At 39.9% G+C, this 22533-nt stretch overlaps 1 protein-coding gene across 1 annotated transcript; it reads left to right on the top strand.

Annotated features, from left to right (window-relative positions):
• The first annotated feature begins 20310 nt into the window (after window positions 1-20310).
• FANCD2OS (FANCD2 opposite strand) lies at window positions 20311-20769 on the top strand. Its single transcript, XM_032180714.1, has one exon. The coding sequence runs from the start codon at window positions 20311-20313 to the stop codon at window positions 20767-20769; it is 459 nt and encodes a 152-aa protein (XP_032036605.1).
• The last annotated feature ends 1764 nt before the right edge of the window (window positions 20770-22533 follow it).

The following is a 22533-nucleotide window of genomic DNA, read 5'->3' as shown; positions in this document are numbered from 1 at the left end:
ATTAAATAAAATTAAAAATTTAAAAGTAAAATTAGGATTTTACTTCATCTGCAATTATGATTTTCATATAACAATATGAATCCAGCTGCTAGAACTTTAAAACTAACATCAAGAAATACTACATCCAATACAAGAAGAATAAAGATTTAAAAAAGGGATCCAAGTCAGTTCACAACATGCTACTTTGGTTACGTTGCTATCATAGCACTGTACATTTCCAGGGGACCCCTCTGCCTCTCAGTCCCCAACCCTGGAGAATTTTCTTGGTAAGAATGTGCCAGACAAAAATTTTCCAAAGAAGAGATGTCTGCTGGATATTTGCAACTTTTTCATGACTGATTCACCAGGAAAATCTGTTTAATTAAGTTTCTGTGCAAAACTCTGAATTATTATCTAGTCCAGGAAGGACATTATGATTGTATTGTAATAAGCTGTCAAAAAGTAATTTTTCCTGAACTCAGAAATTCCAGGCAGTTCTAGATTTTAAGCCTAATTTTACAAAAATCTTCAGAATGTCCCTATTTGAGTTAGGTTGTTCAACACACAAAATCTCCAGCATTGGCATTTCAAATCAATTTAATGTAAAAATTAATTAAATGTGGCACCTTTATCTTGTCATATAGAAACCAAGTCAAGGAAGGTATATAAATCATTATGAATACAAATCAGATAAGGACCAATCCTTCCCATTGCATTATTTTTGCACCTATGCAAACTGTTGAAATTCAGCAGAGTTAAATTAGTCTATGACATAATACAATGAAGAATGAAATTGCCCTCCATAAGCTCTGAATATAAACAGTCTGGTGTCTGCTTTTCTATTCTTTACAAGTCTGGGTTGTGCCTTATCTGGTATTGTTGTCATGAATTGCTTTACTGCTAGGATTCAAGGTCCAAAGCAATAACATTGAACAGAAGCAGACATTCAAATCAGGTAAAATCCACCAGGGAGCTGAGCCTTCAGCTCCTGCAATTTCTTCTGCTTCCTTGAACATTCAGGGCTGCATTTCCTTCTTTTCAGAGTTCAAGGAAGAAATTAACTTGGTAAGAAGTCAAGGCATGACAAGACCTTCCTATGACAAGCTAGAAGACTCCCAAACTGTGTTGACCTGCTGAGAGCCCACCACAGCTGCACTGCTGCCCACGCGCATGATGACATGTCTCCATCATGCTCACCGGGCGGTTCTCAGGTGATTATGGCTCATGCAAATGCTAAACTGGCTAGTGCTATGTTTTCAAAGGTGACAAAGGAAGAGGGCCTCCTTCCTGCAGTATATTTCTTGAGAGGTAGCAAAGGTTGTTTGCTCTATCATGCCACCTGGAAAAGGCTTCTGGAGACTGAGCATGACCTTGTACGTTAATGACGGTTTGTCAGAGCATTGAACTATGAACTGTAAAAACAAACAGACATGCATGCAAAACCATGCCTTGCACTTCCAGGCTTCAAAAAGACAGAGAGCATTTAATGATTAAAAGAGGAAACTTCGGAGATTAAACTGCATTTATTGAAAGAATTACCCAAAGAAGGAAATCACAGATAATAGGTAGTGAAATGTTTCCAACTATCCCCATCATCCTCTCTTTGCCTAACATATACAACTTGATATTTGCAAGCACTTCTAAGAACATGGAGCTGCACTTTTTAGGGCAGCAAACCTGGAAATATCAGCAAACACTTTTTACCTGCCCGCTTTCCCCTTAGTTCATTTTACTCAATTTCCTGATTGCCAAGCCCCGCTTTATTTGATGTTTGATGCATTTCACATGCACAGAAAGTCTCACTGGAGCTGGAAGGATATTCAATTAATTGAATCTGCCTGACAGATGTGACACAGTGAGATAATGAATACACAGTTGACAGATGTCTACGCTATGTATATACACATATTAGAAATGAGGGACACATATTCCCTGCTATGGAGAACAGAGAGTGAGCTGCTCATTGGAGCTGAGCACAGAGTGGTTGCAGAGTTGCTTTGTTTAAGATAATGGCACATTTTGAGCTTGTAGAAAATCTGGAGGAAGTTCCAGGCCACTGACTGACTGAATGAATGCTGTTAGATACCCACTGTTTTTGGAAAGTGTCTTCACTTCCCACTTTGGCCTTCATATTTCCCTGGCAGTGGCTCAGGCACTCACTGCACCCCTTCATGACATGGCTGCTGCCCAAAGGGGAAGATGGTGCATCCCCATCACTGCTTTGTGCCTGCCCTGTATCCTCCCTGTATCCTGTATCCTCCCCAGCCACAGCTCTACCTCTCCGCATGCCCTTCCATGAGCAAATTCAGGACTTCCCAGGAGTATGCTCAGCAACCTGATTCATCTCACTAGTCAAGAAGAAAACAACCAGAAGGAAACCAAATCAAAATAAAAAAATACATTGCCTCCACTCATATCCAATCCCACACAGTCACAAGCACTAAGAACTGGAAGATACATTGGAAAACAAAATTTATTGAACACGATATGGTCTGCAGGCAGACAGAGGTCATTTTGTCACTTATTCTGTGCCAGTGGGTCCTCATGGGGTGTTCTGCAATTAACTCTGGGGGCAACAGATAAGTATAAAGAGGGACTGGCAGGGATTATGATGGTGGCAAAGTGATTTTGACTGACAAGTAATGTAAACCCAGTATTTCAACACCATATTATTTTTGTGCAAATCCTAATGCTACAGGTACCAGGCTCAGGCAAGGACTGCAGATGAAGGTAGCATTTTAAAACATCACCAACAACATGGCAGGACCTCTACTAATTTCATCCAAATTTAAATGCTTGGATGCAAACCACCAGGGTGAGTATGATTATCCCAGCTCCTGGTAATGACTTCCCTGCTTTATTTCTAAACAGTTGTATTTTGACTCCTGCTGTGCAAAAATTACATCCACAGACTGGCAGTCCATACCTCCTTTGGCTGTGCACCAGACTGGAATTTCCTCCAGGACTCTTTGCAGGACTCGGAACCTAAGCCAGATTATTGTGCCAATGTCAAAGGAATAAGAAACTTGGAGCTTCTCCTGAAGTGCTGATTGTTCAATTTAAATTGAAAACTGGAAAGAAATTCAAAGTGAAAAAAGCCTCATTCAGGTCTTCATCTGCAGCAATCAAAGCTGTGGATTATGTGAACAGAGCCTGCGACGGGCTGGCCTCCTTTCCGTAGGCTTCATGAAGTGGATCTGACCTGATGCCATCCACGTCTCAGCACTCCCAAGTGCTCCCAGCATCTACCAGCCTCAAGAGAATCAAAAGCTGCTTAGCACCTTGCAGGACTACAACAGGGAACTGCCAACAAATGCACAACCCCCCTCCAAGAAGATATTGGAGGTAAGAGGTTGCATGTTTCCTTTCATCCCAGATCTTTTTTCCTTTCATCCCAAGGTTTGCCATGGACCTTGCAGAAGCCCTGTAGAAAGAGCAGAAGATTCTGGGGCCATTAGCCATGTGTTTGAAAGGTCCGTGGTGAAGGTGAAAGCAGTGAGATGTAATGCAGTCATGGAGCAGCAAAGTTCTGAACTGGGACTTCAGGGACTTCTGAGTCATACAACTCTACTCATTCAGGTAGGCAGCTGCATGTTCCACAAAAAAAAAAAAAAAAAAAAAAAAAAAAAAAAAAAAAAAAAGGCACATCATTTTGTAAGAATATATGAATCTCAGCCTCCTTCACAATCCAGTCCTTCCAAACACCTGCCTGCTTTGGAAGCTGTGAATCCCAAGGAAAACCAACACTAACCAAAGGAGAGAGCTGTCACTGGGTGAGCGAGAAGTTCAGCAGGAATCCATGGACTTTACTGTCTTCCCATCTGGGCTGCAAGTGGAAGTTGGGGTCCTTATGAGAGGTGGGTGAGAAAAGCAGCCTGCCCTTGATAACCCTGCCTCTACCTGGTGTAGATTTCTTTTTGTTTCCTCCTTTTGCATCTGTGAGTTAGTGGGAGACATTGCTTTGTGGGTTTACTGTCTTAGAAGAGACCTCTCTATGGAACATTCCTGTGGGGCGTCATGTTAGCGGGAGTTAAATTGATGGTGGACCCACACTAACTAGGCATAGAGAAGCGTACAAGTATTTCACATTGTCATAGTAGGAACACAAGACTTAACATCAAGACAAAGTACTGAGGCACCTGTATCTGTATCCACACTTAGAGTCATATGCACATAGACATATATACATATGCACAGATAGACATATTTCTCTTCCAAAATGGATTAAACCCTTCATGTTTGAAAATTAAATCCCAACCTAGACATAATCTGAATTATGGATTATCAGTTATTAATGTCTTCAGCTGCCAACTTTACATAATGTACTAGGCCAATATGATAATTAAAAAGATACAGCTATATAAAATGAAATAGAAGCACAAGCAAACTGGCACACTCAGTTCAAATAACAGAAATGCTGAATAACCCCAGCCTGGATCTGCTTATTGAATCCCTGCATAACATCACTTTGTGTTGAAATAGCATCATAGAGTTACTCCATGAAAGTCAAGGAGTTTCCTCATCCAACCCCAGAAGTCCAAGAGTCATATCAGGCACTTTAACACAGCAAATACAAGCAAGGTAATAATGATAGTAAAATGCACAGACACTGACTGCAGAGTCTAAAATGTTTTTGGATATGTTTTGAGGTAAGTAGAATGTAAAAATCTAAGCTTGCACTTCATATAACTGCTTTCAAAGCTTGGCAGCATCCAGAATTAACATTCTACAAAACTGAATTTTACTATCCTTTTCTCAAGTTAAAATTTGATGGTAAAATAATATTATATGTTAAAATTTATATACATGTACTATAATAAAACCTACATGGACCTTTTCTGTTGCATTTCTACAAGGGACTTCAGTCACGTTGCCATATGTAATAGTTTTTGTTTGGTTTTCTGTTTAATTGGCTAAAGTTCATTAGGATTCATTTATGAACAAAGGATTTGCACATAACAGTTCTGATTAAATGTTTGGTGAACATGTACACTGTTAGAATACTCACCGAGTATTAAAAGCCCTGTAATTAGGATTTTGCAGGTGATAAGCAGAGATGCCCTGGGGCTTTCTGGAAAAGTCAAATGATAGCAAAATATAGATGGATGACATTTTCTCTCTCAGAAGTGTCCCATTCTGTCAAGAACCTGAGTCTTAAAAAGGGCGAGTCTCACTCATCTCCTGATTAAATTTGACAGGCAATAGGTAATCAAGACACCAACGCCGAGAAGAAAAGAGTGAAATTGGCAGCAGACTGACTTCCAAAAAATGGGATACCACCCAGAAACTACCTGTAGTGGCTAGCTGTATACAATGATTGGGCTTGGAGACACTCACTTCCAAAAAGCACACGTCCCCATCTGGTTTTGCACTTGTGGCACTGTAACTGCAGGTACCTTCCAGCTGTATTTCTTGGCAACCATTCAACTTGTCAACTGGAGGCTGTGCACCTGGTGCTTGGATCAATTAAAAATGCCGGCATGCCGTCAACTGCCAAATTTCTGTTGTCAGTTGTGAAAAATCCATCCAACCCCATCAGATTTTTTTTCCTATATTTATTTATTTATTTTCTTAATGTGCTACAGTAGCAGTGGGTAGGATGGAAGGAAGGGATATAGTTGAACAGCTACCACATCCTTCTTCCTCTCACAGTGCCTGCCTCCCAAGTAGGCGCAGACTTTCTACAGTTTAGGGCTTCTTATATTTCAGATGAAATAACCAATTACAGAAATCATAGATCTATGAAAACAATAATTATCATTACAGTTTTGCTACTCAGAGTACACGTTTATATGCACTGATCACTCACTTCATGTATAATAACATAAAACACTCAAGTAGTTGATTGAAGGACACTAGTCCTAGATGAGCCAGATGCTGCTGGGCTTGCTGCTCTCACTGACTGGGAGATGCCTGGAGCTGCTTACTTGGTCTATGCCGAATGGACTAAGGTATTTGTGGAAACACGATGAAATGACTTGGCTAATCGTCTTTGGCATGGAAACCTTTCAGCAGTCTGAGCTAGACCTTCGGCATGGTATGACAGAGATTTCCTTTCTATGTTCCAGAACCAACAGCAGGAGGCATAAGATTTAGCAGAGATTATGGATGAGAAGGAAAGACAAAAAAAGGAATTTCATACAGTGTTCTGAAAATAAAGTGAGCAGTATGTAGAAATGGTCTTGCTATAAAAAATGTTAACAGCTCTGCTAAGCAGTATTCTCTTACCTAAAAAGATCATAGTATCTGTTAATTCAGTGCATATGTCCTTCTTGCTTGGATATTATTATTGTTCCTTTCTGCTTCTCAGCTAACTTCCAAATTGTGCAAACAAAAAGACATGGAAAATATGTAGACAAGCTTTCACATCATACATTATGTCAAATAACATCAGTCAGGTATACAAGACTAGCCAGGCATACTAGAAGTTATCACCACCTTAACTGGCAATTAATAACCATCTGCACGACACTTTCATTGTGAAGGCACTCTACAATATATTTAATCCTCACAAATCATAGAATCAATAGGATTAGAAAAGACCTTCCAGATCACCAACCACTAACCTGACCTATTGAGTCTCAGTACCAAACCATGCACCTTAGTGCTGTGTTCACTCATTTCTTAAATACCTCCAGGAGTTGGAACCCCACCACTTCTCTGGGCAGCCCCTTCCAAGGCCTGACCACCCTCCTGGTGAAGAAATTCTTCCTAAATACAAGGTATCTTGTGTTACATAATAAGGTGGCTTCAAAGCAGAAATAAGGTGCCAGAGAAGAAGGAAAAAAAAAAAAAAAAAAAAAAAAAAAAAAAAAAAAGAGTATGGAAATTGCATGAAGAACAAAGAATTCACTCAAAAGTCAGAAAGAAATCCATGCAGCATTGAAGTTAAAACCCAGAGTTTCCTATAGATAGCCTCCATTACATTGATTTCCAAATACAAAATGCTGGTATATTACAGACAGTTGGGCTATTGAAAGTTCAGCAAAATATACATAAACTTTTACCACTACAGAAGTGAAAGATGCTTAAAATGACCAGAACTTCTTAACATTTAAAATTCTTCTTTCAACAAATCTTTCCTCCTGTTTTTCATTCAGCAGCTAAAAGAAAGAGAGTATATGGTACAGTGACAAGGATACTAGAATCACAGAATCATCTAGGTTGGAAGAGACTTCCAAGATCATCTAGTCCAACCTCTGACCTAACACTAACAAGTCCTCCACTAAACCGTATCTCTAAGCTCTAAATCTAAACATCTTTCAAAGACCTCCAGGGGTGGTGACTCAACCACTTCCCTGAAGGGCACATGATTTACATCTCTCATCTGCAGAACCACCAAATGGCAAAAGCAGCTAAAGACTTCACTTTCCTTCAGAATTTTTGTGTGTCAAATCACATGCATAATCTCTATAAAAGGAAATTAAAGCATAAAAATAATAAAAAAATCAACATCGTTCATGCAGAAAAATGCTAATGCTTCACCCTGTCAAACCAGCTGTCAGTGAATGGGACAACAAATCCCTGAAAATCTCTGGTAGAAAAACTATTCTCTGATAAGTTGCAATTTACCCAATTACTGAAATATTTTTGAAGACAAAATACAGTATTTTAATTATAAATTTCTCAATGGGATGAATCAATTCCCTACAGACTGCAGTAAAGTGCAAAGAAATAAGCAATGGACATTTTTCTGGTTAGAAATAGCATTTCTTGAAGCATTTCTTATGTTTAAGAAAAAAACCTTAAGGAATAATAATTTGATGAGAATATACATTATGGCTTATTTGTGTTGCTTAATGATATCAATAATTTAAATACTCTGAGATGAATGTGAATACACTTTTCATTGCTCCAGCATCTTTTCATAGGAGACACTTGTCTCTTCCAAGTCAGCAAACCAATGAACACTGTGGTGTTGTGCAAGGAAAACTGGAAGAACGTCAGCTCTCTTTCTGAATATTATGACATCAGATGTGCACAGGAGCACCTACTGGCAATAAAGTCAACTAACACACAGCAGTCTGCATTTGCACTCCTGCCCTCTCCTAACCTCCAAAGCAACATAGCCCATATCAGACTGCCTACAGAGAGTGGCCCCTGGCCCAAGATGATTTCTGGGCCCTGCTCAGGCATTTTGGGAGAGCATTACTTGCCATAAATAAGTGTCATAGACCTTCCTAAGTATTTAACAGTACCACAAGCCATTTACAGTACCCATGAATAATCGCTGGCACCATGTACTGGTAACCATTCTCTTTCCTGCATAATCAGTATCTGAACTACTCACTCAGATCCTGAGATGTGATATTTATTCTAGAAGACATGACCATCAGCTTCAGATTGTCGTGGTTTAACCCGGTCGGCAGCTAAACACCACACAGCCATTCGCTCACCCTCCCCCCTCCCTCTCTGGGATGGGGGAGAGAAACGGGAAAGTGAAGCCTGTGAGTTGAGATAAAGACAGTTTATTAAGACAGGAAAATAATAATAACAATAATGATGATAATAGTACTACTACTAATAATGTGTATGAAACAAGTGATGCACAATGCAATTGGTCACCACCCGCTGACCAATGCCCAGCCTAACCCCGAGCAGTCCGGCCCTCCTCTCCCCAGCTAGCCACCCCTATATATTGCTCAGCATGACCCCAGATAGTATGGAATACCCCTTTGGCCAGTTTGGGTCAGCTGTCCTGGGTCTGTCTCCTCCCAGCTCCTGCTGCACCCCCAGCCTGCCCGCTGGCAGTACAGAGTGAGAAGCTGAAATGTCCTTGGCTTGGCGTAAGCACTGCTCTGCAACAATTAAAACATCATCATGTTATCAGCACTCTTCTAATCCTAAACCAAAACATAGCACCCTACCAGCTACTAGGAAGAAAATTAACTCTGTCCTAACTGAACCCAGGACACAGATGTATTAGTATAGACTCTGCCACAGCTTTAATTAAAAGGCTCTTTCAGTTAACTAATGTCTCCAAAAAGCATGTTCATTGTGTTGTTGAATACAGGGTAAAAAGTCATCTGCATGAATTTTATCAATATTTTATAAAATAGACTTTACCTTATTTCTTTCAGTAAGACTTGATAATATGGAGGAAGTTTTAGCCCCCCCTTCTTAGAGAAAGTTTTTCCTGATCTGCTCTGTTAATGAGGAATTGGCTAAGCTGACAGCAGGTTTATGCTTTGCTCTGGAGAGGGCTTCTCCCACAGCTTGATGTCCAAGTTGAGCTAAGTGTTCAGGTGGGGCTGGGTGCTATTCAACCCGTCAAAACCTTCGAAAGCCCCCGTCACAGTACTGTTTACTCCCTCCTAATATTAATCTCAGATGTCAGCAGCTACAGAGCCTTGAGATAGTTGATGGCTCTCACACTAGGAAGTCTACTTCCATGGCCAGCAGGTCTCATCCTTCTCTGATCCCCATCCAATCTTCTCCTGAGGGACCAAACTGCTGTGATTCCATGCAGCAGGAGACAGCAGCTCTTCACTATGGCATTTAACAGATATGTAATGGGGACCCCAACTTCAGCTCAGAGGGGAGAGAGCAGTAAATCTGTGGCATGTCTTCACCTTCGCTGAAAGGAGATATATCACTCCTTCAGTTGCCAAAAGTCCATATTTATATATACCATCCACTGATCTACTTAACTGTTAACATCTTTCCCCCCTCCTCAAATGAGCATAACAGATGAGATGTAGCATTGTAATCTTTTTCCTTTCCTTTTATTTTTTCCCCACTTTTAATAGAAAATTCTCTTATTCATGACACTATTCAGGTAAGATGACAACAATGGACAAATTCAGTAAATACAGAGAAGATTTTTGTGTTTCAGTGAGTATATGGCAATACCCCAGTTTTACTGTAGGTAGATTATTCAGTCTCTGGTAAGCCATTTTGTCTTCTGGTCAGACTCCAGAATTCCTCTTCACTTAGCATCTAAAACTACAGAAACCCAGAAATCTTCACTTCCATCCTTTCTCAGTCCAACCTCATTAACAACCTTGCAGGATTAAGCTATCTCCACTCCAGCGATGAACCAGCGCAGTCCTAACAGAATGATAAACTATGAACCCTCCACATTTGGAATATGCTGATCCAGCCACAAGTACAGCCAAAAAACTCCTCCTAGATAACTGAACTTGTTTTTGCAGCCAAGTTATCAATCATAAACTAAACGTATGAGCCGGGGGGCAGTGCTGTGCGGCAAAATTCAATTCTGCTTATGCTGTCAGTCCTAATTCTATCCCAAGTATTCAGAAGCAGTAAGCCTGAGCCAGACACACTGGTGCTATGGACAAACCCCTTTCCAAATGCAATGCTAAAAGCCAGACAGTCTGTTTCTGCTTGCTCCTCTCTATTTGCATGCAAATATTTATACTATTAGCACACAGAAACCCCTGAGCAAAAACAATTATATTAACCATCCCCTAATTAACACCCATGTGTATCAAGAGTAACCACCAAAACCATTTAAGTTGCACATGCATAAACTTTGTGTTAGGGAAAAGATAATTGTTTGCGTTTTGGCTTTTGAAATTACATGGAGACATCCAGTCTTGGAGCACAAAACTGTACACATGGACTGCAACATCACATATTAAAATTCTCTTTGTACACATAAAAACCTAGCATTTTTTCCCATTTAAGCATGGCTATATATACAGTTTTTCAGGTGATTTTCCAACCTATTACTCTCCATAGAAGGAAAAAAATAATAATAAAAAAAAGGCAAACACCGTCACTGACAAAAACAAACAAACAAACAAAAAAAAACAACAATAAACATCTAGACCTGGTCATATATACATCCATTTTGTAAAGCATTTCTTTTACTCCAGTAAATCTTTTTCTACTAAGCAGCAGGGAATTGATCTATTGCCAGTAAATTAGGAAGAAGAAAGCTGCATTCTTTCCCTGTGTTATATATTGTTACTCAGTGCAAGAACATCAGCTGGTAAAGAGTAACTGTAGTACCCCTAATACTCATTGGTTTTAAATCTAATTGAGCTTTTTCTTTACTCATAGAAATAACACCATAATTACTTAACTTCTTGAGATTAGGAAATTGACAATATAAATGCATGATCACTGAAGTCTTTCTGGTAGAAAATCCATTCGTCTGTGTGAACTTTGTATTAGGGTTGAGAGATTAAAGATTACTTTTTTTATCTCCTTGTGCAACATTACCTTTCCCAGTGTTGCTCAGGGCACGACAGTCACCAGCCTCTTCTGAAAGCTGCAGTTCTGTATAAGACTTATAGCACAGACCATCACCCTTGTCCTCCACCAGAAACAAGAGAAATCAACCTGAAACCACTTGAAAAGCAGCTTGAGAAATGTGCTCCTTCAGCATACCTTTTCTTATCCTTATCATTATCTTCTTAGAGCCAAAAAGTCAGACAAGAAATGTTATTCAAAAGCAACATAAATCTGGAGTTTTATGCCTGAGATTTGGGCTTGGCAGCTGATCAGAAAGTTACTGAATATTGTCTGAGCTGATCTATACAACTGTATATCCACTGGCTCATCCAACCATTCACCAAATCAGTTCAGCCTGTTTAGGCAGAGGAAGGTCATCCAAAAACAGTTTGAAAAGTCCTCCAGAAGTTAAATCAGCTTTGGGAATGGTCAAGAGTTCTCCAGAGGCTGTGATATTTCTTTTTTCTTCCCACATGGGAACTGATTGAGAATGTGATTCTCTGACTGAAGAGGCTGTCCAGAATTGAGCATATTCTCGCTGAATGACTGTCAAAGCTCAACTTCTGCTGATTAACATTGGGGTTTCTTCTTCCAGTATGAGGCAACAGTAATCTAACAATTCTAGATTTTGTCAATTTGACAATTTAGATTTTTTTTAGTGCCTCTCTGGGAAATTTCATTTTTGCACTTTGTTAGCATTATTTAAAGTAGTGTTGGAGGCACAAGGAAATAAAGGCCTAGCATGTGTTGGAGGATAGGTGCCTGTACACAGTACATGCTTCAGTCCATATCCACTACTGTCTTAGAGACTTTCTTTTTGCATAATCAAGACTTAGCTGCACAGATACTTTGCTCATGAAGGACTGTGCTACTTGCAACCCCTGCATCATTACCACACACAGTGCAGTTTATGGATTTCACTACTGTCTGTGAGACATTTTGCTATGTTTTTAAAAAATGGTTTATTCTTGAATTAAGACAGATTATAAATGTCAGTAAGTATTTAGCAGAATACTGTTGTATTCTATACACTCAAAACTGCAGTCCCGTGGCATAACAGATAGATATCAGTGTCCTTAAAAGATTTATTTCAAATATATTGTCTTGCATGAGATAAGAAGCAGGCCTCTGAGGTCCTTCTAGAAAGAAATTGCAGTGTTAGGGATGCTGCATTTTTATGGGAAAGACAAACATGTACACGTCCCCAAGCAGAGATGCCACAGTGACTCTCTGCTGCACAGGTCTCCTGCTCAGGCAGGATTCTGCTCAGGAAGAAAGGTTTTGAAAAGTCTTCACGAAGATCCAGTCAATGCAAAGAAGAATTAGGAAGAGCTGGAGAAAAATCTGGGGGAGGATAAAAGAGCATTCACTTTTGTGCCTGTGAGGATGAATGAATAAAATTTTGCAAGCTGCTGGACTATTTGAACATTCGCTAATACATTCAGTAATTCAGACTGCATTTTTTCCTCACCAAAATGCTTATGTTTAGCAAGAGTTTTTCATCTTATACCAGCTTCAACTCTATTCTTATTCAAAAGCATTTTGAACTTCAAGGAGACCATGACTAATAAACTATATTGTTATAACTGCAAGCCTCTTAGAGAAACCAAAATCTTTTTAACCCTTCTTCCAGAAGGAGAAGTGGAAAGCAGCAAATAAATCTGCTGGGAAAGAAGAAAGCAGCAACAACAACAGGAATTTTTAGCTTAAGCACAAAGCATCAGTGTTAAGCATTTGATAAGTCTCATGGTTTTGTTCTGAAAATAGATGACAGAGTGTTTTTGTGCTTGACTAGTTCCACAGCAAATAAATTCATTTAAAAATATATATATATAGCTTTTGCACAGATGGCTGCAGAACAATTACTACATATTAGTGATTTTCATTCAGTATGAAAATTCTGACCTACTAGGAACTCCCTCTTCTCCCACACCAAAGACTTGACAGACAGATCTCAGAGAGATTTTACTGCACCATTAGTTCAATAATTATGGCATGGTTGTACTGTATTTAATCTTGATTTAGTTCTCCAAATACAAAATAACTCGTTCTGTTTCTTTCATCTAACAAAGTTACAGTCTTCTACTGATAACAAACCAGGGAGTCAGATGCCATCTGGCCATACCACAGCCTGCTTGCTGCCTACACACATCAGCTGGACTAAAAGAAATTTGAGAATAGCCAGGCTATCTAGCTGCTATTTAAATGGTAGATATTTCAAGATGCCACACTTTAACAGCACCCTATATTTTTGGTACATGTACCATTCATTGAGCTTCACAAGGCATGCTCAGCCTGTAACGAGGACACACCAAATTTACTACCCCCACAAAAAACAGATACAGTAATTCTGACAAAATACAGAGCTGACACACAGATTACAGGCCCTTCAACCCAGACTGTATTTACAGTAAGGGAACAGTTACTGACAAAAGCAGGACAGTGATATAAATTCAATTTCTCTTGTTCCCCTTTAAGAGCTGTGCCAAAAGTAACACTTCCATTTTAACACGATTATGCCATTTAATTCTAGAATACTTCACTTTTTGTGTCAAAATTTAGATTTAGTTGCAAAAGCATATGTTCAGTTATGAGATCCTTTTTTTAAATTCAGTTTTCACTTATCAGGACTGTTCTGGGCACATAATCAATTCCTGGCAGTGATTTCCGCCCCCCCCCCCCCCCCCATGTCTTCAAATTATAACTATGCCTAAATGCTGGCAAGTGCTCACAAGAGCAGAGCCAGCAGAGCAGGGGCTGTGATCATGCCAGTCATTTAGCATGCATTAGGCCACATCTGTAATACTGGGTCTACCTCTGGTCTCCACAGTTTGAGGGAGACACTGAAAAAACTGGAGAGGATCCACTCGGGGGCAAGCAAGATGAGAGGTTTGGAGAACTTCACAGATGAAGAAAGATGAAAAGAACTGGATTTATTTATTTATTTATTTTTAGACTAAAGAAGTCAAAGCTAAAGAGGATCTCACCAGAGTTTTGCAGTATCTAAAATATAATTACAGTGGAGATGCGGGAACTCCCTTCAAAAGGATGCAAGGTGACAGAAAAGGAGCAATGGGTGCAAATGGCTTCAGAAGAAAGTCAACACAGACAAAGAAAAATATTGTACCATTAGAAAAAAAAATATATTTTTTTTTAAATAGGTTATCCTATGGGATATCCATTGATAGAAGTATCAAGAATTTATAGGACCTTGGATAATACGATTTAAGGCCCTGCTTTCAACAAAAGCTTGGACTATACAACTTGCAGAGGTCCGTGCCAATATGGGCTTTTATATGACACTGCAATGCTGCACAGGCCCTCTGACTAGTCCATATTTATCCCTTACAAAACTGTAGGGAAAAAAAAAAAAAAAAAAAAAAAAAAAAAAAAAAAAAGGGAGTGTTTCGGCTTTTGAACAGGTTACAAAATAGGATTCTCTGCAAAGCACTAAATTAGAAGATGGCAATGAAGAATGGGACAGATGAAATAGGAGAAAGGACAAGAAGAACTGAGGTAACTATTCAAACTTTTAGCAGCTCGTTTAAGTTTGAACTGAAGGCTTTTGAAGATTTGATCATTTCCTGTGTTAGAAAATCAACCAGCTACTAAAACAAAAAAACATTTCTACCTTAAAAAAAAAAAAAAAAAAAAATCAGCTATGTGTTTATACATAATATTCTCGTGTATGCTTTGAAATGACCAGCCTCTTTGAAGTGCCTATCTCCTTTTGAAGGCTATCAGAAGACAAGATGCTAAAGTAATGATTTAAACAGGTTAAAGAGATTGTTCCACATTAGTAAATCACTACTTACTGTTCCCCCTGTCTGCTAGCTGTAAAAGAACAGCCAAAAAAGTATAAACGTCTGTCCTGCAAAATCATTTATCGCTATTACTCAAGCTCAGCAATATACAAATAAAATCATATTTCAGAGGGGAGGAATTATAAAAAAGAGAAAAACAGAGCAGAAAATACTCCAATTGATGTGGGTACATAATGTTTACACCTCACACAACTACCAAAAGATGGAGGGAGAGGAAGGAAGTGGAGGAGTGAAGTAAAATTTGGTATGTAAAAACAACTCTTCTCAAAAGACTAATGAGGCTTTTGACAAAAAAAAAAAAAAAAAAAAAAGACGGAGAGAGAAAGAGAGAGAGAAGCATTGTGAAAAGCTACTTACATGCTGTCCCATCAGCACTGCCTCTGCTAAGTGCTTCCTATTCAGTGCCCTAGTTTTTACAGCTCCTGTTTGGTCATTTCTAACCGAGTGTATGTACCCCACAATGGACCATCAGTTTTAGCACAGGGCTGAATGCACATGTAACCATCATAAATACTCGAGCATTGTAACACCTATGTCCCTTCATCAGTCTACAAAATCTTTGTAAGCTTCCTAGCTTTTATTTTATCTACAACATAGTAACATCTAGCTGTATGACAGAAAATTCAGTTCAAAAGAGAATAAATATTTTTCCTGAAATATATTTTATTCCTCCTAACTACAAACTCTTTTAATCCTGGAGAAAATAAATAAATTAATTAAAAAGCCAACATAATTTTAAATGCAAAGTTCAGCTTAAAATACTGCTTCTGATGATCAGAAGGACAATACGATTGCATATCCATTTTATCAAAAAAAAAAAAAAAAAAAAAAAAAACCTGCTAAGGTTCATTTTATCATTTAAAATGGTCCTCCCCTCCTCCCCCATGTAGTAGTCTTTCAACAATGCTGTTATGCAAGTTAGAAAGGAAGCATTAGCCATTCTTCAAAACTATTTATCCAGAATGTTTCCAGAGCACTGCGAAGGCGTCTTGTGGAACACTTGGCTCATCACTTAGCAGGGAATAGGGCATTCAGGAGAGGCAGGAACCCAGGCCCAGTGCCCCAGATCCACCCAAATATTACGAGCACTATTTGTTCAGCTTCTTCAGCTTTAAAACATTATCACTACTCCCTCTAGTGGGTATCCTAATTGAAGCAAATGATGACAAAAGTGACACAAAACTAAAACTCCTAACAGTGCTGATTTGTATGGTCATTTTACACACCTTCTAATTGCAATGGCATTTAAACTATTCTCCCCTCTCCAAATGGCAAAAGAATTAGAAAAGCATGCCATGAACAGAGACTTGTGCATGTAAATCACTACCAGATGAAGCAATGGAAAACAGTTATTAATGAATATTTTGCATTCTTCATGTGTTTTGTAAAACTATGGCTTAGACCAAAGTTCTGCTGAAAACACTTCAAGCTGATTGAACAGTTTATAATGACATCTCTAAAAGATGCTCAGTTTAACAGGGTTCAGGATATGCTTTTAGAACAGGAAGAATTACAGGCTATTTTTTAAGAAAATAGCCATGTTAAGAACATACCTGTGATTGTCTATGTTTCAGTGTTAGCACAGCATTATCTCACTCAAAACTGAAGCAATTCACTGAAGAAGTTTGTTTGTGTGACCCTAATATCTTTAGATAGATCTCTTGAAATTTTGAGAACAAAAAAATGTCTCTGAAATAGCTGATCAAGAAACAATCTCATTTTCTCTGGGCTGCTGCTGCTGCTACAGTCTTTGCTTACCTAGCACCCACCTGCTTACCTTTAAGGACTTTTAATAGTGTATGAGTCATAGGCCCATTATAAATAAACCTCTAAGAGGACATTGGCACTCAAAGCTCCATTACACTTCCTTTTTTAAAAAACAAACAAACAAAAACAAACAAACAAACAAAAAACAAACAAAAAAAAAAAAAAAAAAAAAAAACAAGATGACAAAACTCCAAATAGAGGTATTATCTTCATTCCAAGTCAGCTGATAATGTGTCTGTCTCAGCCACAATTTCAAACACAATCTCTTTTTTTTTCCAGCCACCCCTAGAGAAAAGACCATCCAGTTTATCTGATAATGAAAAATGGGAAGATACCAAAATTAGTATGTAAAAACATACAATTTCTGTTTTTGAAAGCTGATGAGCCTACACAGCAAACAGTCAAGCATACAAGAGGAAAAGACAACTTACCATAAACCGTTGAAGAAAATTGCTGCACATGTTTACGTTATATAAAAACTATAGGTAAAATGGCAAAACAGAGATTAAAATGAACCATTAAAAGATAAATTGAGTAAGCAAACAGAAGGAAAAAAATCACAGGAGTGAATGATGTTTCTAAAATCTAACCCAGAGCCTTTCAGTCTTTAATTATCGAGGCATTTGTCCTTCATTAGTCATCAGACAATTACCATAACACCCAGCTCTGAGTTTTGATTACTTTTCAAGAGCTACAATTCATTGCTGAAAGACATGAAAACTGTTGCCCTTTTGTACTAGTGCTTTTCAAATCCTGTTACTTTGAGCCAGGAATGAGAGAAATCACTGGTTTGGGACCTTTCAGCTCTGGAATTGCAGCATGGTTCTGTCTTTGCAGGGTCACTCTCACCTGTATGAGCAAGGCACTGCTGTGCTCACCTGGGATACTGGGGTGAAGAATCAGCCTGGTTGCTGCCATGGAGTGCCAGCAACAACAATGCCAAAAGAGCAATATATTTAAACTTCCAATCAAACTGACTGAAAAAAAAGCCCCAGTACCCTAATAATAACAAAGAAAACCTGAAAGGCGATTAAGATATTTTTTTTTTCTCCCTAAACAGCATTCATCCAAGCTAGGGAAGTGTACATGCTATTTAGCCTGAATGGTCAAGATGCTGTTAGTAAAATGGCGTAAAAAATATACGTCAGCATGTTAGCAAGTTTGAATGTCAAGAGCCAAGTAAAAATAGAGCAGTTTCATGAGCAAAGTGGTTACAATTATAGCATCTCATTAATTACAGGCCATGGGGTTCTTTTATGAAGCAAAGTGTGGGAAATGCTATGATAAACCTGAGGCCTTGAGTCACAGAAATCAAAGTATCTGAACAATCGGAAAGATGTAAAGAAAAGTGATACAGGCTCAAATATACTTTTTGTCTTTCCAAATGGCCATTCTACGGACTATTTAAAGATACCTATACAATAAAGACACATTCAAGACAGGAAAAAAAAAATAAATCCCAAAGAGACAAAATGGAAGTGAGGCACAGTTTCCACCAGATCTTTGATTTATTACTTTCTAATTCCCCATGATTTGGGAATTTGCAGCAAGGTACAATCTGAGTGTATGCTGACATCTAAAATCAGGTGACCTGGAAGGGTTTCCAAACAACCAGGATGCACGATGAAAAGATTTCTGGATATCAACAACAGTGAGACAGAACATGGACTTCCAGGACCCTGATGTCTGTAAGAAACGAATCGGCCACCTAGAATTAACTCAGAAACAAAAGGTGAAGATTTCATCAATTTTATATTCAGACTGTAACGAAGCAAAGCTCTCACTGAATAAGTAGAAAATTGTGCTAAATAAAAGGCCTGAGTAGTAAACTCAGGATTGAAAATCTGATTCATTAAAGGAAATAATATCACAATCTGCCTCTTACACAGAGTAGGTAGAAAACATGTATGTGTATATATGTACGTATGTGTGTGTATATATATGGCATGCACATATATACACACACTCATGGGTGTGCTTTTAGTACCGGATGGAGACACTCCAGTGTAACCAGCATACATGTGTATATTGCGAAGGAATTTAGCAGTTTAATAATAGGCAAAATTAAACCCTTTAAATCGTTATGCCTAAATGCTTTGTGCATTTTGCTGTGAAAACTAGAGCACTATGCCCTCATTTTGTTTTTTAAAAAAAAAAAAAAAAAAAAAAAAAAAAAAAAGTTTCATGTTTAGGGATTTTTTTAAACAAAAGATAATTCCCTTTAGAAAAACGGAGCATTTAATTTTGAAGAGATTTGATTTTGGAAGGAGTATGGCTGTTACAATGCTTTGCATATATAATGCAAATCACAGATGCTAGAGTGAATTAAAAAAACTATTCCCAGAGAAATTAATCCAAAAGGAAATTTATGCTGCACTAAGTTAAATGGGCCATGCTGGATCCTTTTTTGCCGATCACAAATAAAACAAACTGCAATTCCAGATTGTGAATTTCTTGTGTTCTTGTAACTGTGATGTCTGTTTGATATGTATTTTCTTTGGTATTTCTAAGGAACACTTGTTACATTTTCCACTGTACTTCATATGTATGCCTTCCAACAGCTTTGTATCAAATTGGAACCATTTATAAGGAACATTTTGTTTACAATGATAGGCAAGTCAGCCACGACTCAAAACATTAAGCTAACTACAGCAAAGTTCAGCAATTTACCACTGAGAAGTTTCTTTAGTTATTCTTTGTGAGTTTATTTGCCACTCAAGGCAAGCTTTTTCTTTTATTTCAGCCACCTTGCTGTTCATAGCATGCTTCAGCCCTCCTTGCTGGAGGCTTTTGACTGAAAATAAAATTGGTCCTATTGAAATGCTGTAACATTCCTCCGTCTGTACAGAAGCACTTAGGCAAAATTTGTCCATCTGTAAAACTCAACCTTTTCCCCCTCGAGGAGAAGCACATCCTGCAACTTGCATCGCGATATATATTTGCGGTGACCCCAAGCTGAAGGAAAATGAAAACGTGCCGTAGCAGGCAGATTTACAACTGCTGGTGAAAGCACTCCAAAACTAAAATTGCAAAATAAAATTGTTTGTCTAGAAGAAGCTCAGTCTTCTCCCCTGTGCAGCTCCTGCTTAAACTGAGAATTTCAAATCCTGATGACAGCAAAGACAGATGGAAAATCAGGCTGTCAGGGCAGTAAATACATGGGAAATGCGCTCCTATTGATTGAGGAGGAGGCTGAGTTATTTGTTGTACTCTGAATTTTTGAGACATTCACCACGACTGAAAATTGGGTACGGAAGGCTTTGCTATTTTCTCAAAAGCACCTTCAAATAAAGGTGTTTAAACTTAACACGGTGGAGGATTTTAGCAAGCAGTGAGGACGCATTATCAGATCCGCAGGTGGAGTGGGGCCTGGTTAGTCATGTTTGACAGAGACAGCACAACAGCCAGAGACAAGGACTGTGGGGACATGGTCGTGTGAGGGGGAGCACACCGAGCCCTGCCCGGGGACAGCACAGCGCCATGGGGGCAGGACACCGCCGGGCGCCCCCAGCCAACGGCCGCGGCCGGCGGGCGGCGCATGGCGGGCGGTTACCAGCTGTGGGCGCCCCACTCGCCCCTGGAGGAGGCGCTGCGCTGGCTGCGGGGCGCCCCGCCGCCCGCCCCGCCGCCCGCCGCCATTTCGGCGCACCCCTTCCGCGGGGGCGGGCTGCCGCCGGGGGGGGCGGTGGCGGTGGCGGGCGGGCTGTGGGGTCGCGGGGCGGCGATGCGGCGGCCGCAGGCTGTGAGGCTGCGGGGCCTCGACGCCGTCTTCGGGCGGCCGGTGACGGCGCAGCCGCCGCGCTGGAGGGGTTCGCTGCGGGTGTCGGAGCGCTCGGCCTTCTGCCGGGTGGTGGCCCCGCGGCAGCCGGGGCCCTGCGGGCTGCGGGAGGCCGAGGCGCGGCTGGCCGCCGCCATGTGCCGCAGGATGCTGCGCGCCATCCTGCTACTCTACGCCGCCTACAAGAAGTGTGCCTTCGCCCTGCAGCACTCGCGATGAGAGCCCCCGGCAAGCTTGGTGTTCTCTGGAGGGTGACCTGGGTCCGGATCGGCGGGATGCTTCAGGGCATTGGGTGCCTTGGAACCGTGCTGAAGCCTCACTGCGCAGAGCACACCGTGAAAGCTTGCCTGGTGCCTCACCTGCATGCCGGGGTGGCACCTCAAGGAAAGATGGCCAAAGCACAGGGCTCAGAGTGCAACAGTGTGCAGCTCGTGGACATGGGCACCAGCTATGTCAAGGAGATGAGAAACTGCACACCCCGTCGGAGGTTATAGGGACGTGACTGCGCCGTCTGCCTGTGTTTGTAGTCACAGCCTGAGGAGCGCCAAGGAGGAGTGTGGTTCTGGCTTGCTATGTTGCACGTAGCGTTTGCCATTCTGCTGGGAGCAAAGCCTGAAGTGAAATGCCTGCCAAACTGAGAAGCGCTACTGCTTGAGTTGTGGCCGTGTTTGCCGGACAGGCCTCAAAGAAAAGAGGTTTACACTCCTTTTTTAGCTACGGGTACAAACTCCAAAATAGATCCCAACCTTACTACCTTCTAAGCAAAATCCGTTCTTCACTCATTTCTCGTGGACAAAGACCTCCACAAAACAAAAGTTACACTTTAATCTGTTAGGTTTTACAGTTCCGCCCCCCCCACCCCCCACCCCCTCCAACCGTCACTACTTTGTGAGAACTAGCTGGTTTACAAAGAATTCAAATCGCCTTTTATCATTCAGAGCAAAGTCTGTAGTTATTTGCAGCTAGTGAAGGCAGTTCACATAAATACAGTCTTCAAAGTTACCCATCTGAATCTTTTTTCCTTTTCCTTTTTTTTTAGCTAATGGTATAAGTATCCTTAAAACAAAATTCATGCCATACCAGTTTTCTCAATATGCACTTTTGATCTACTCTATTCAAACTTTCTTTACAATTAAATGTACAGGTGTGAAAATCTATGTAGATTACTTACAGCTAATGAAAACAATTTGCAAAGAATGACTGCAGAGTTGTTACTTACCTTCAAAATAACCAAAACAATATTTTTACTTGTTTTAAATGCCATAAACAGTGTATATAGCTTTTTAGAAATGTATTATTGGCTTCTTAACAGTCCAAATAAAAATTATTCTGATTTATTTATTGCTAGTATAGGTAATTTATTACAACTTCCATAAAGTATAGTTACAAACTATCACAAAATTATAGCTGCATATAGAGTTTCAGTTAATCTTGTCCATGCAATTACAGAGGGGAAAGCATTTATAATGCATTTATAGTCAGTATTTCACATCACCCTGATAACATTGTTATTCACTGGAGATGAACATTCAGAGTTGTCATAGCATTCAGTCATTGCTTGTAACATACTTCAGAAATGTCACGGATTCACCCCTAATTGTGAAAAGTCTGTTGTCCCATCTTTCAGTTGAGGCTGATTTGCTTTCTAGACTATCAGCTAACAAGTTAGAATAATTGAGTGTGGCTGCTGGGAAGTATCACAACACAAGAACTTGCAGAATCTATTTATTTAGAACTGAAAAGTTAATAAAGAGATCAGCCTTAAGAAGAATCTGGGGTCTGTGCTTTGTTTGTCTGTGGTAATAGCAGCCAGGCATTAAAAAGAAGCGCAAGCTTTGGAGCTGGATTTACAGTTCCTGTTTCTGATCCAGAGCCGCCTATTAAGACTGCAGTCAATCCTGCCACAGTCTAAGCTAGATTTTCCCATTGAGTTCTCATCAGAGCAGTGTTCAGATGTGGCTCTGCTTTTTGGGCTAGTTTAAA

Source organism: Aythya fuligula, chromosome 2 (genome assembly GCF_009819795.1).
Source record: "Aythya fuligula isolate bAytFul2 chromosome 2, bAytFul2.pri, whole genome shotgun sequence".
In the NCBI taxonomy this organism is placed as follows: Eukaryota; Metazoa; Chordata; class Aves; order Anseriformes; family Anatidae; genus Aythya; species Aythya fuligula.
The sequence above is the reverse complement of the archived record's forward strand: the minus strand, read 5'-3'. Positions and strand labels throughout refer to the sequence as shown.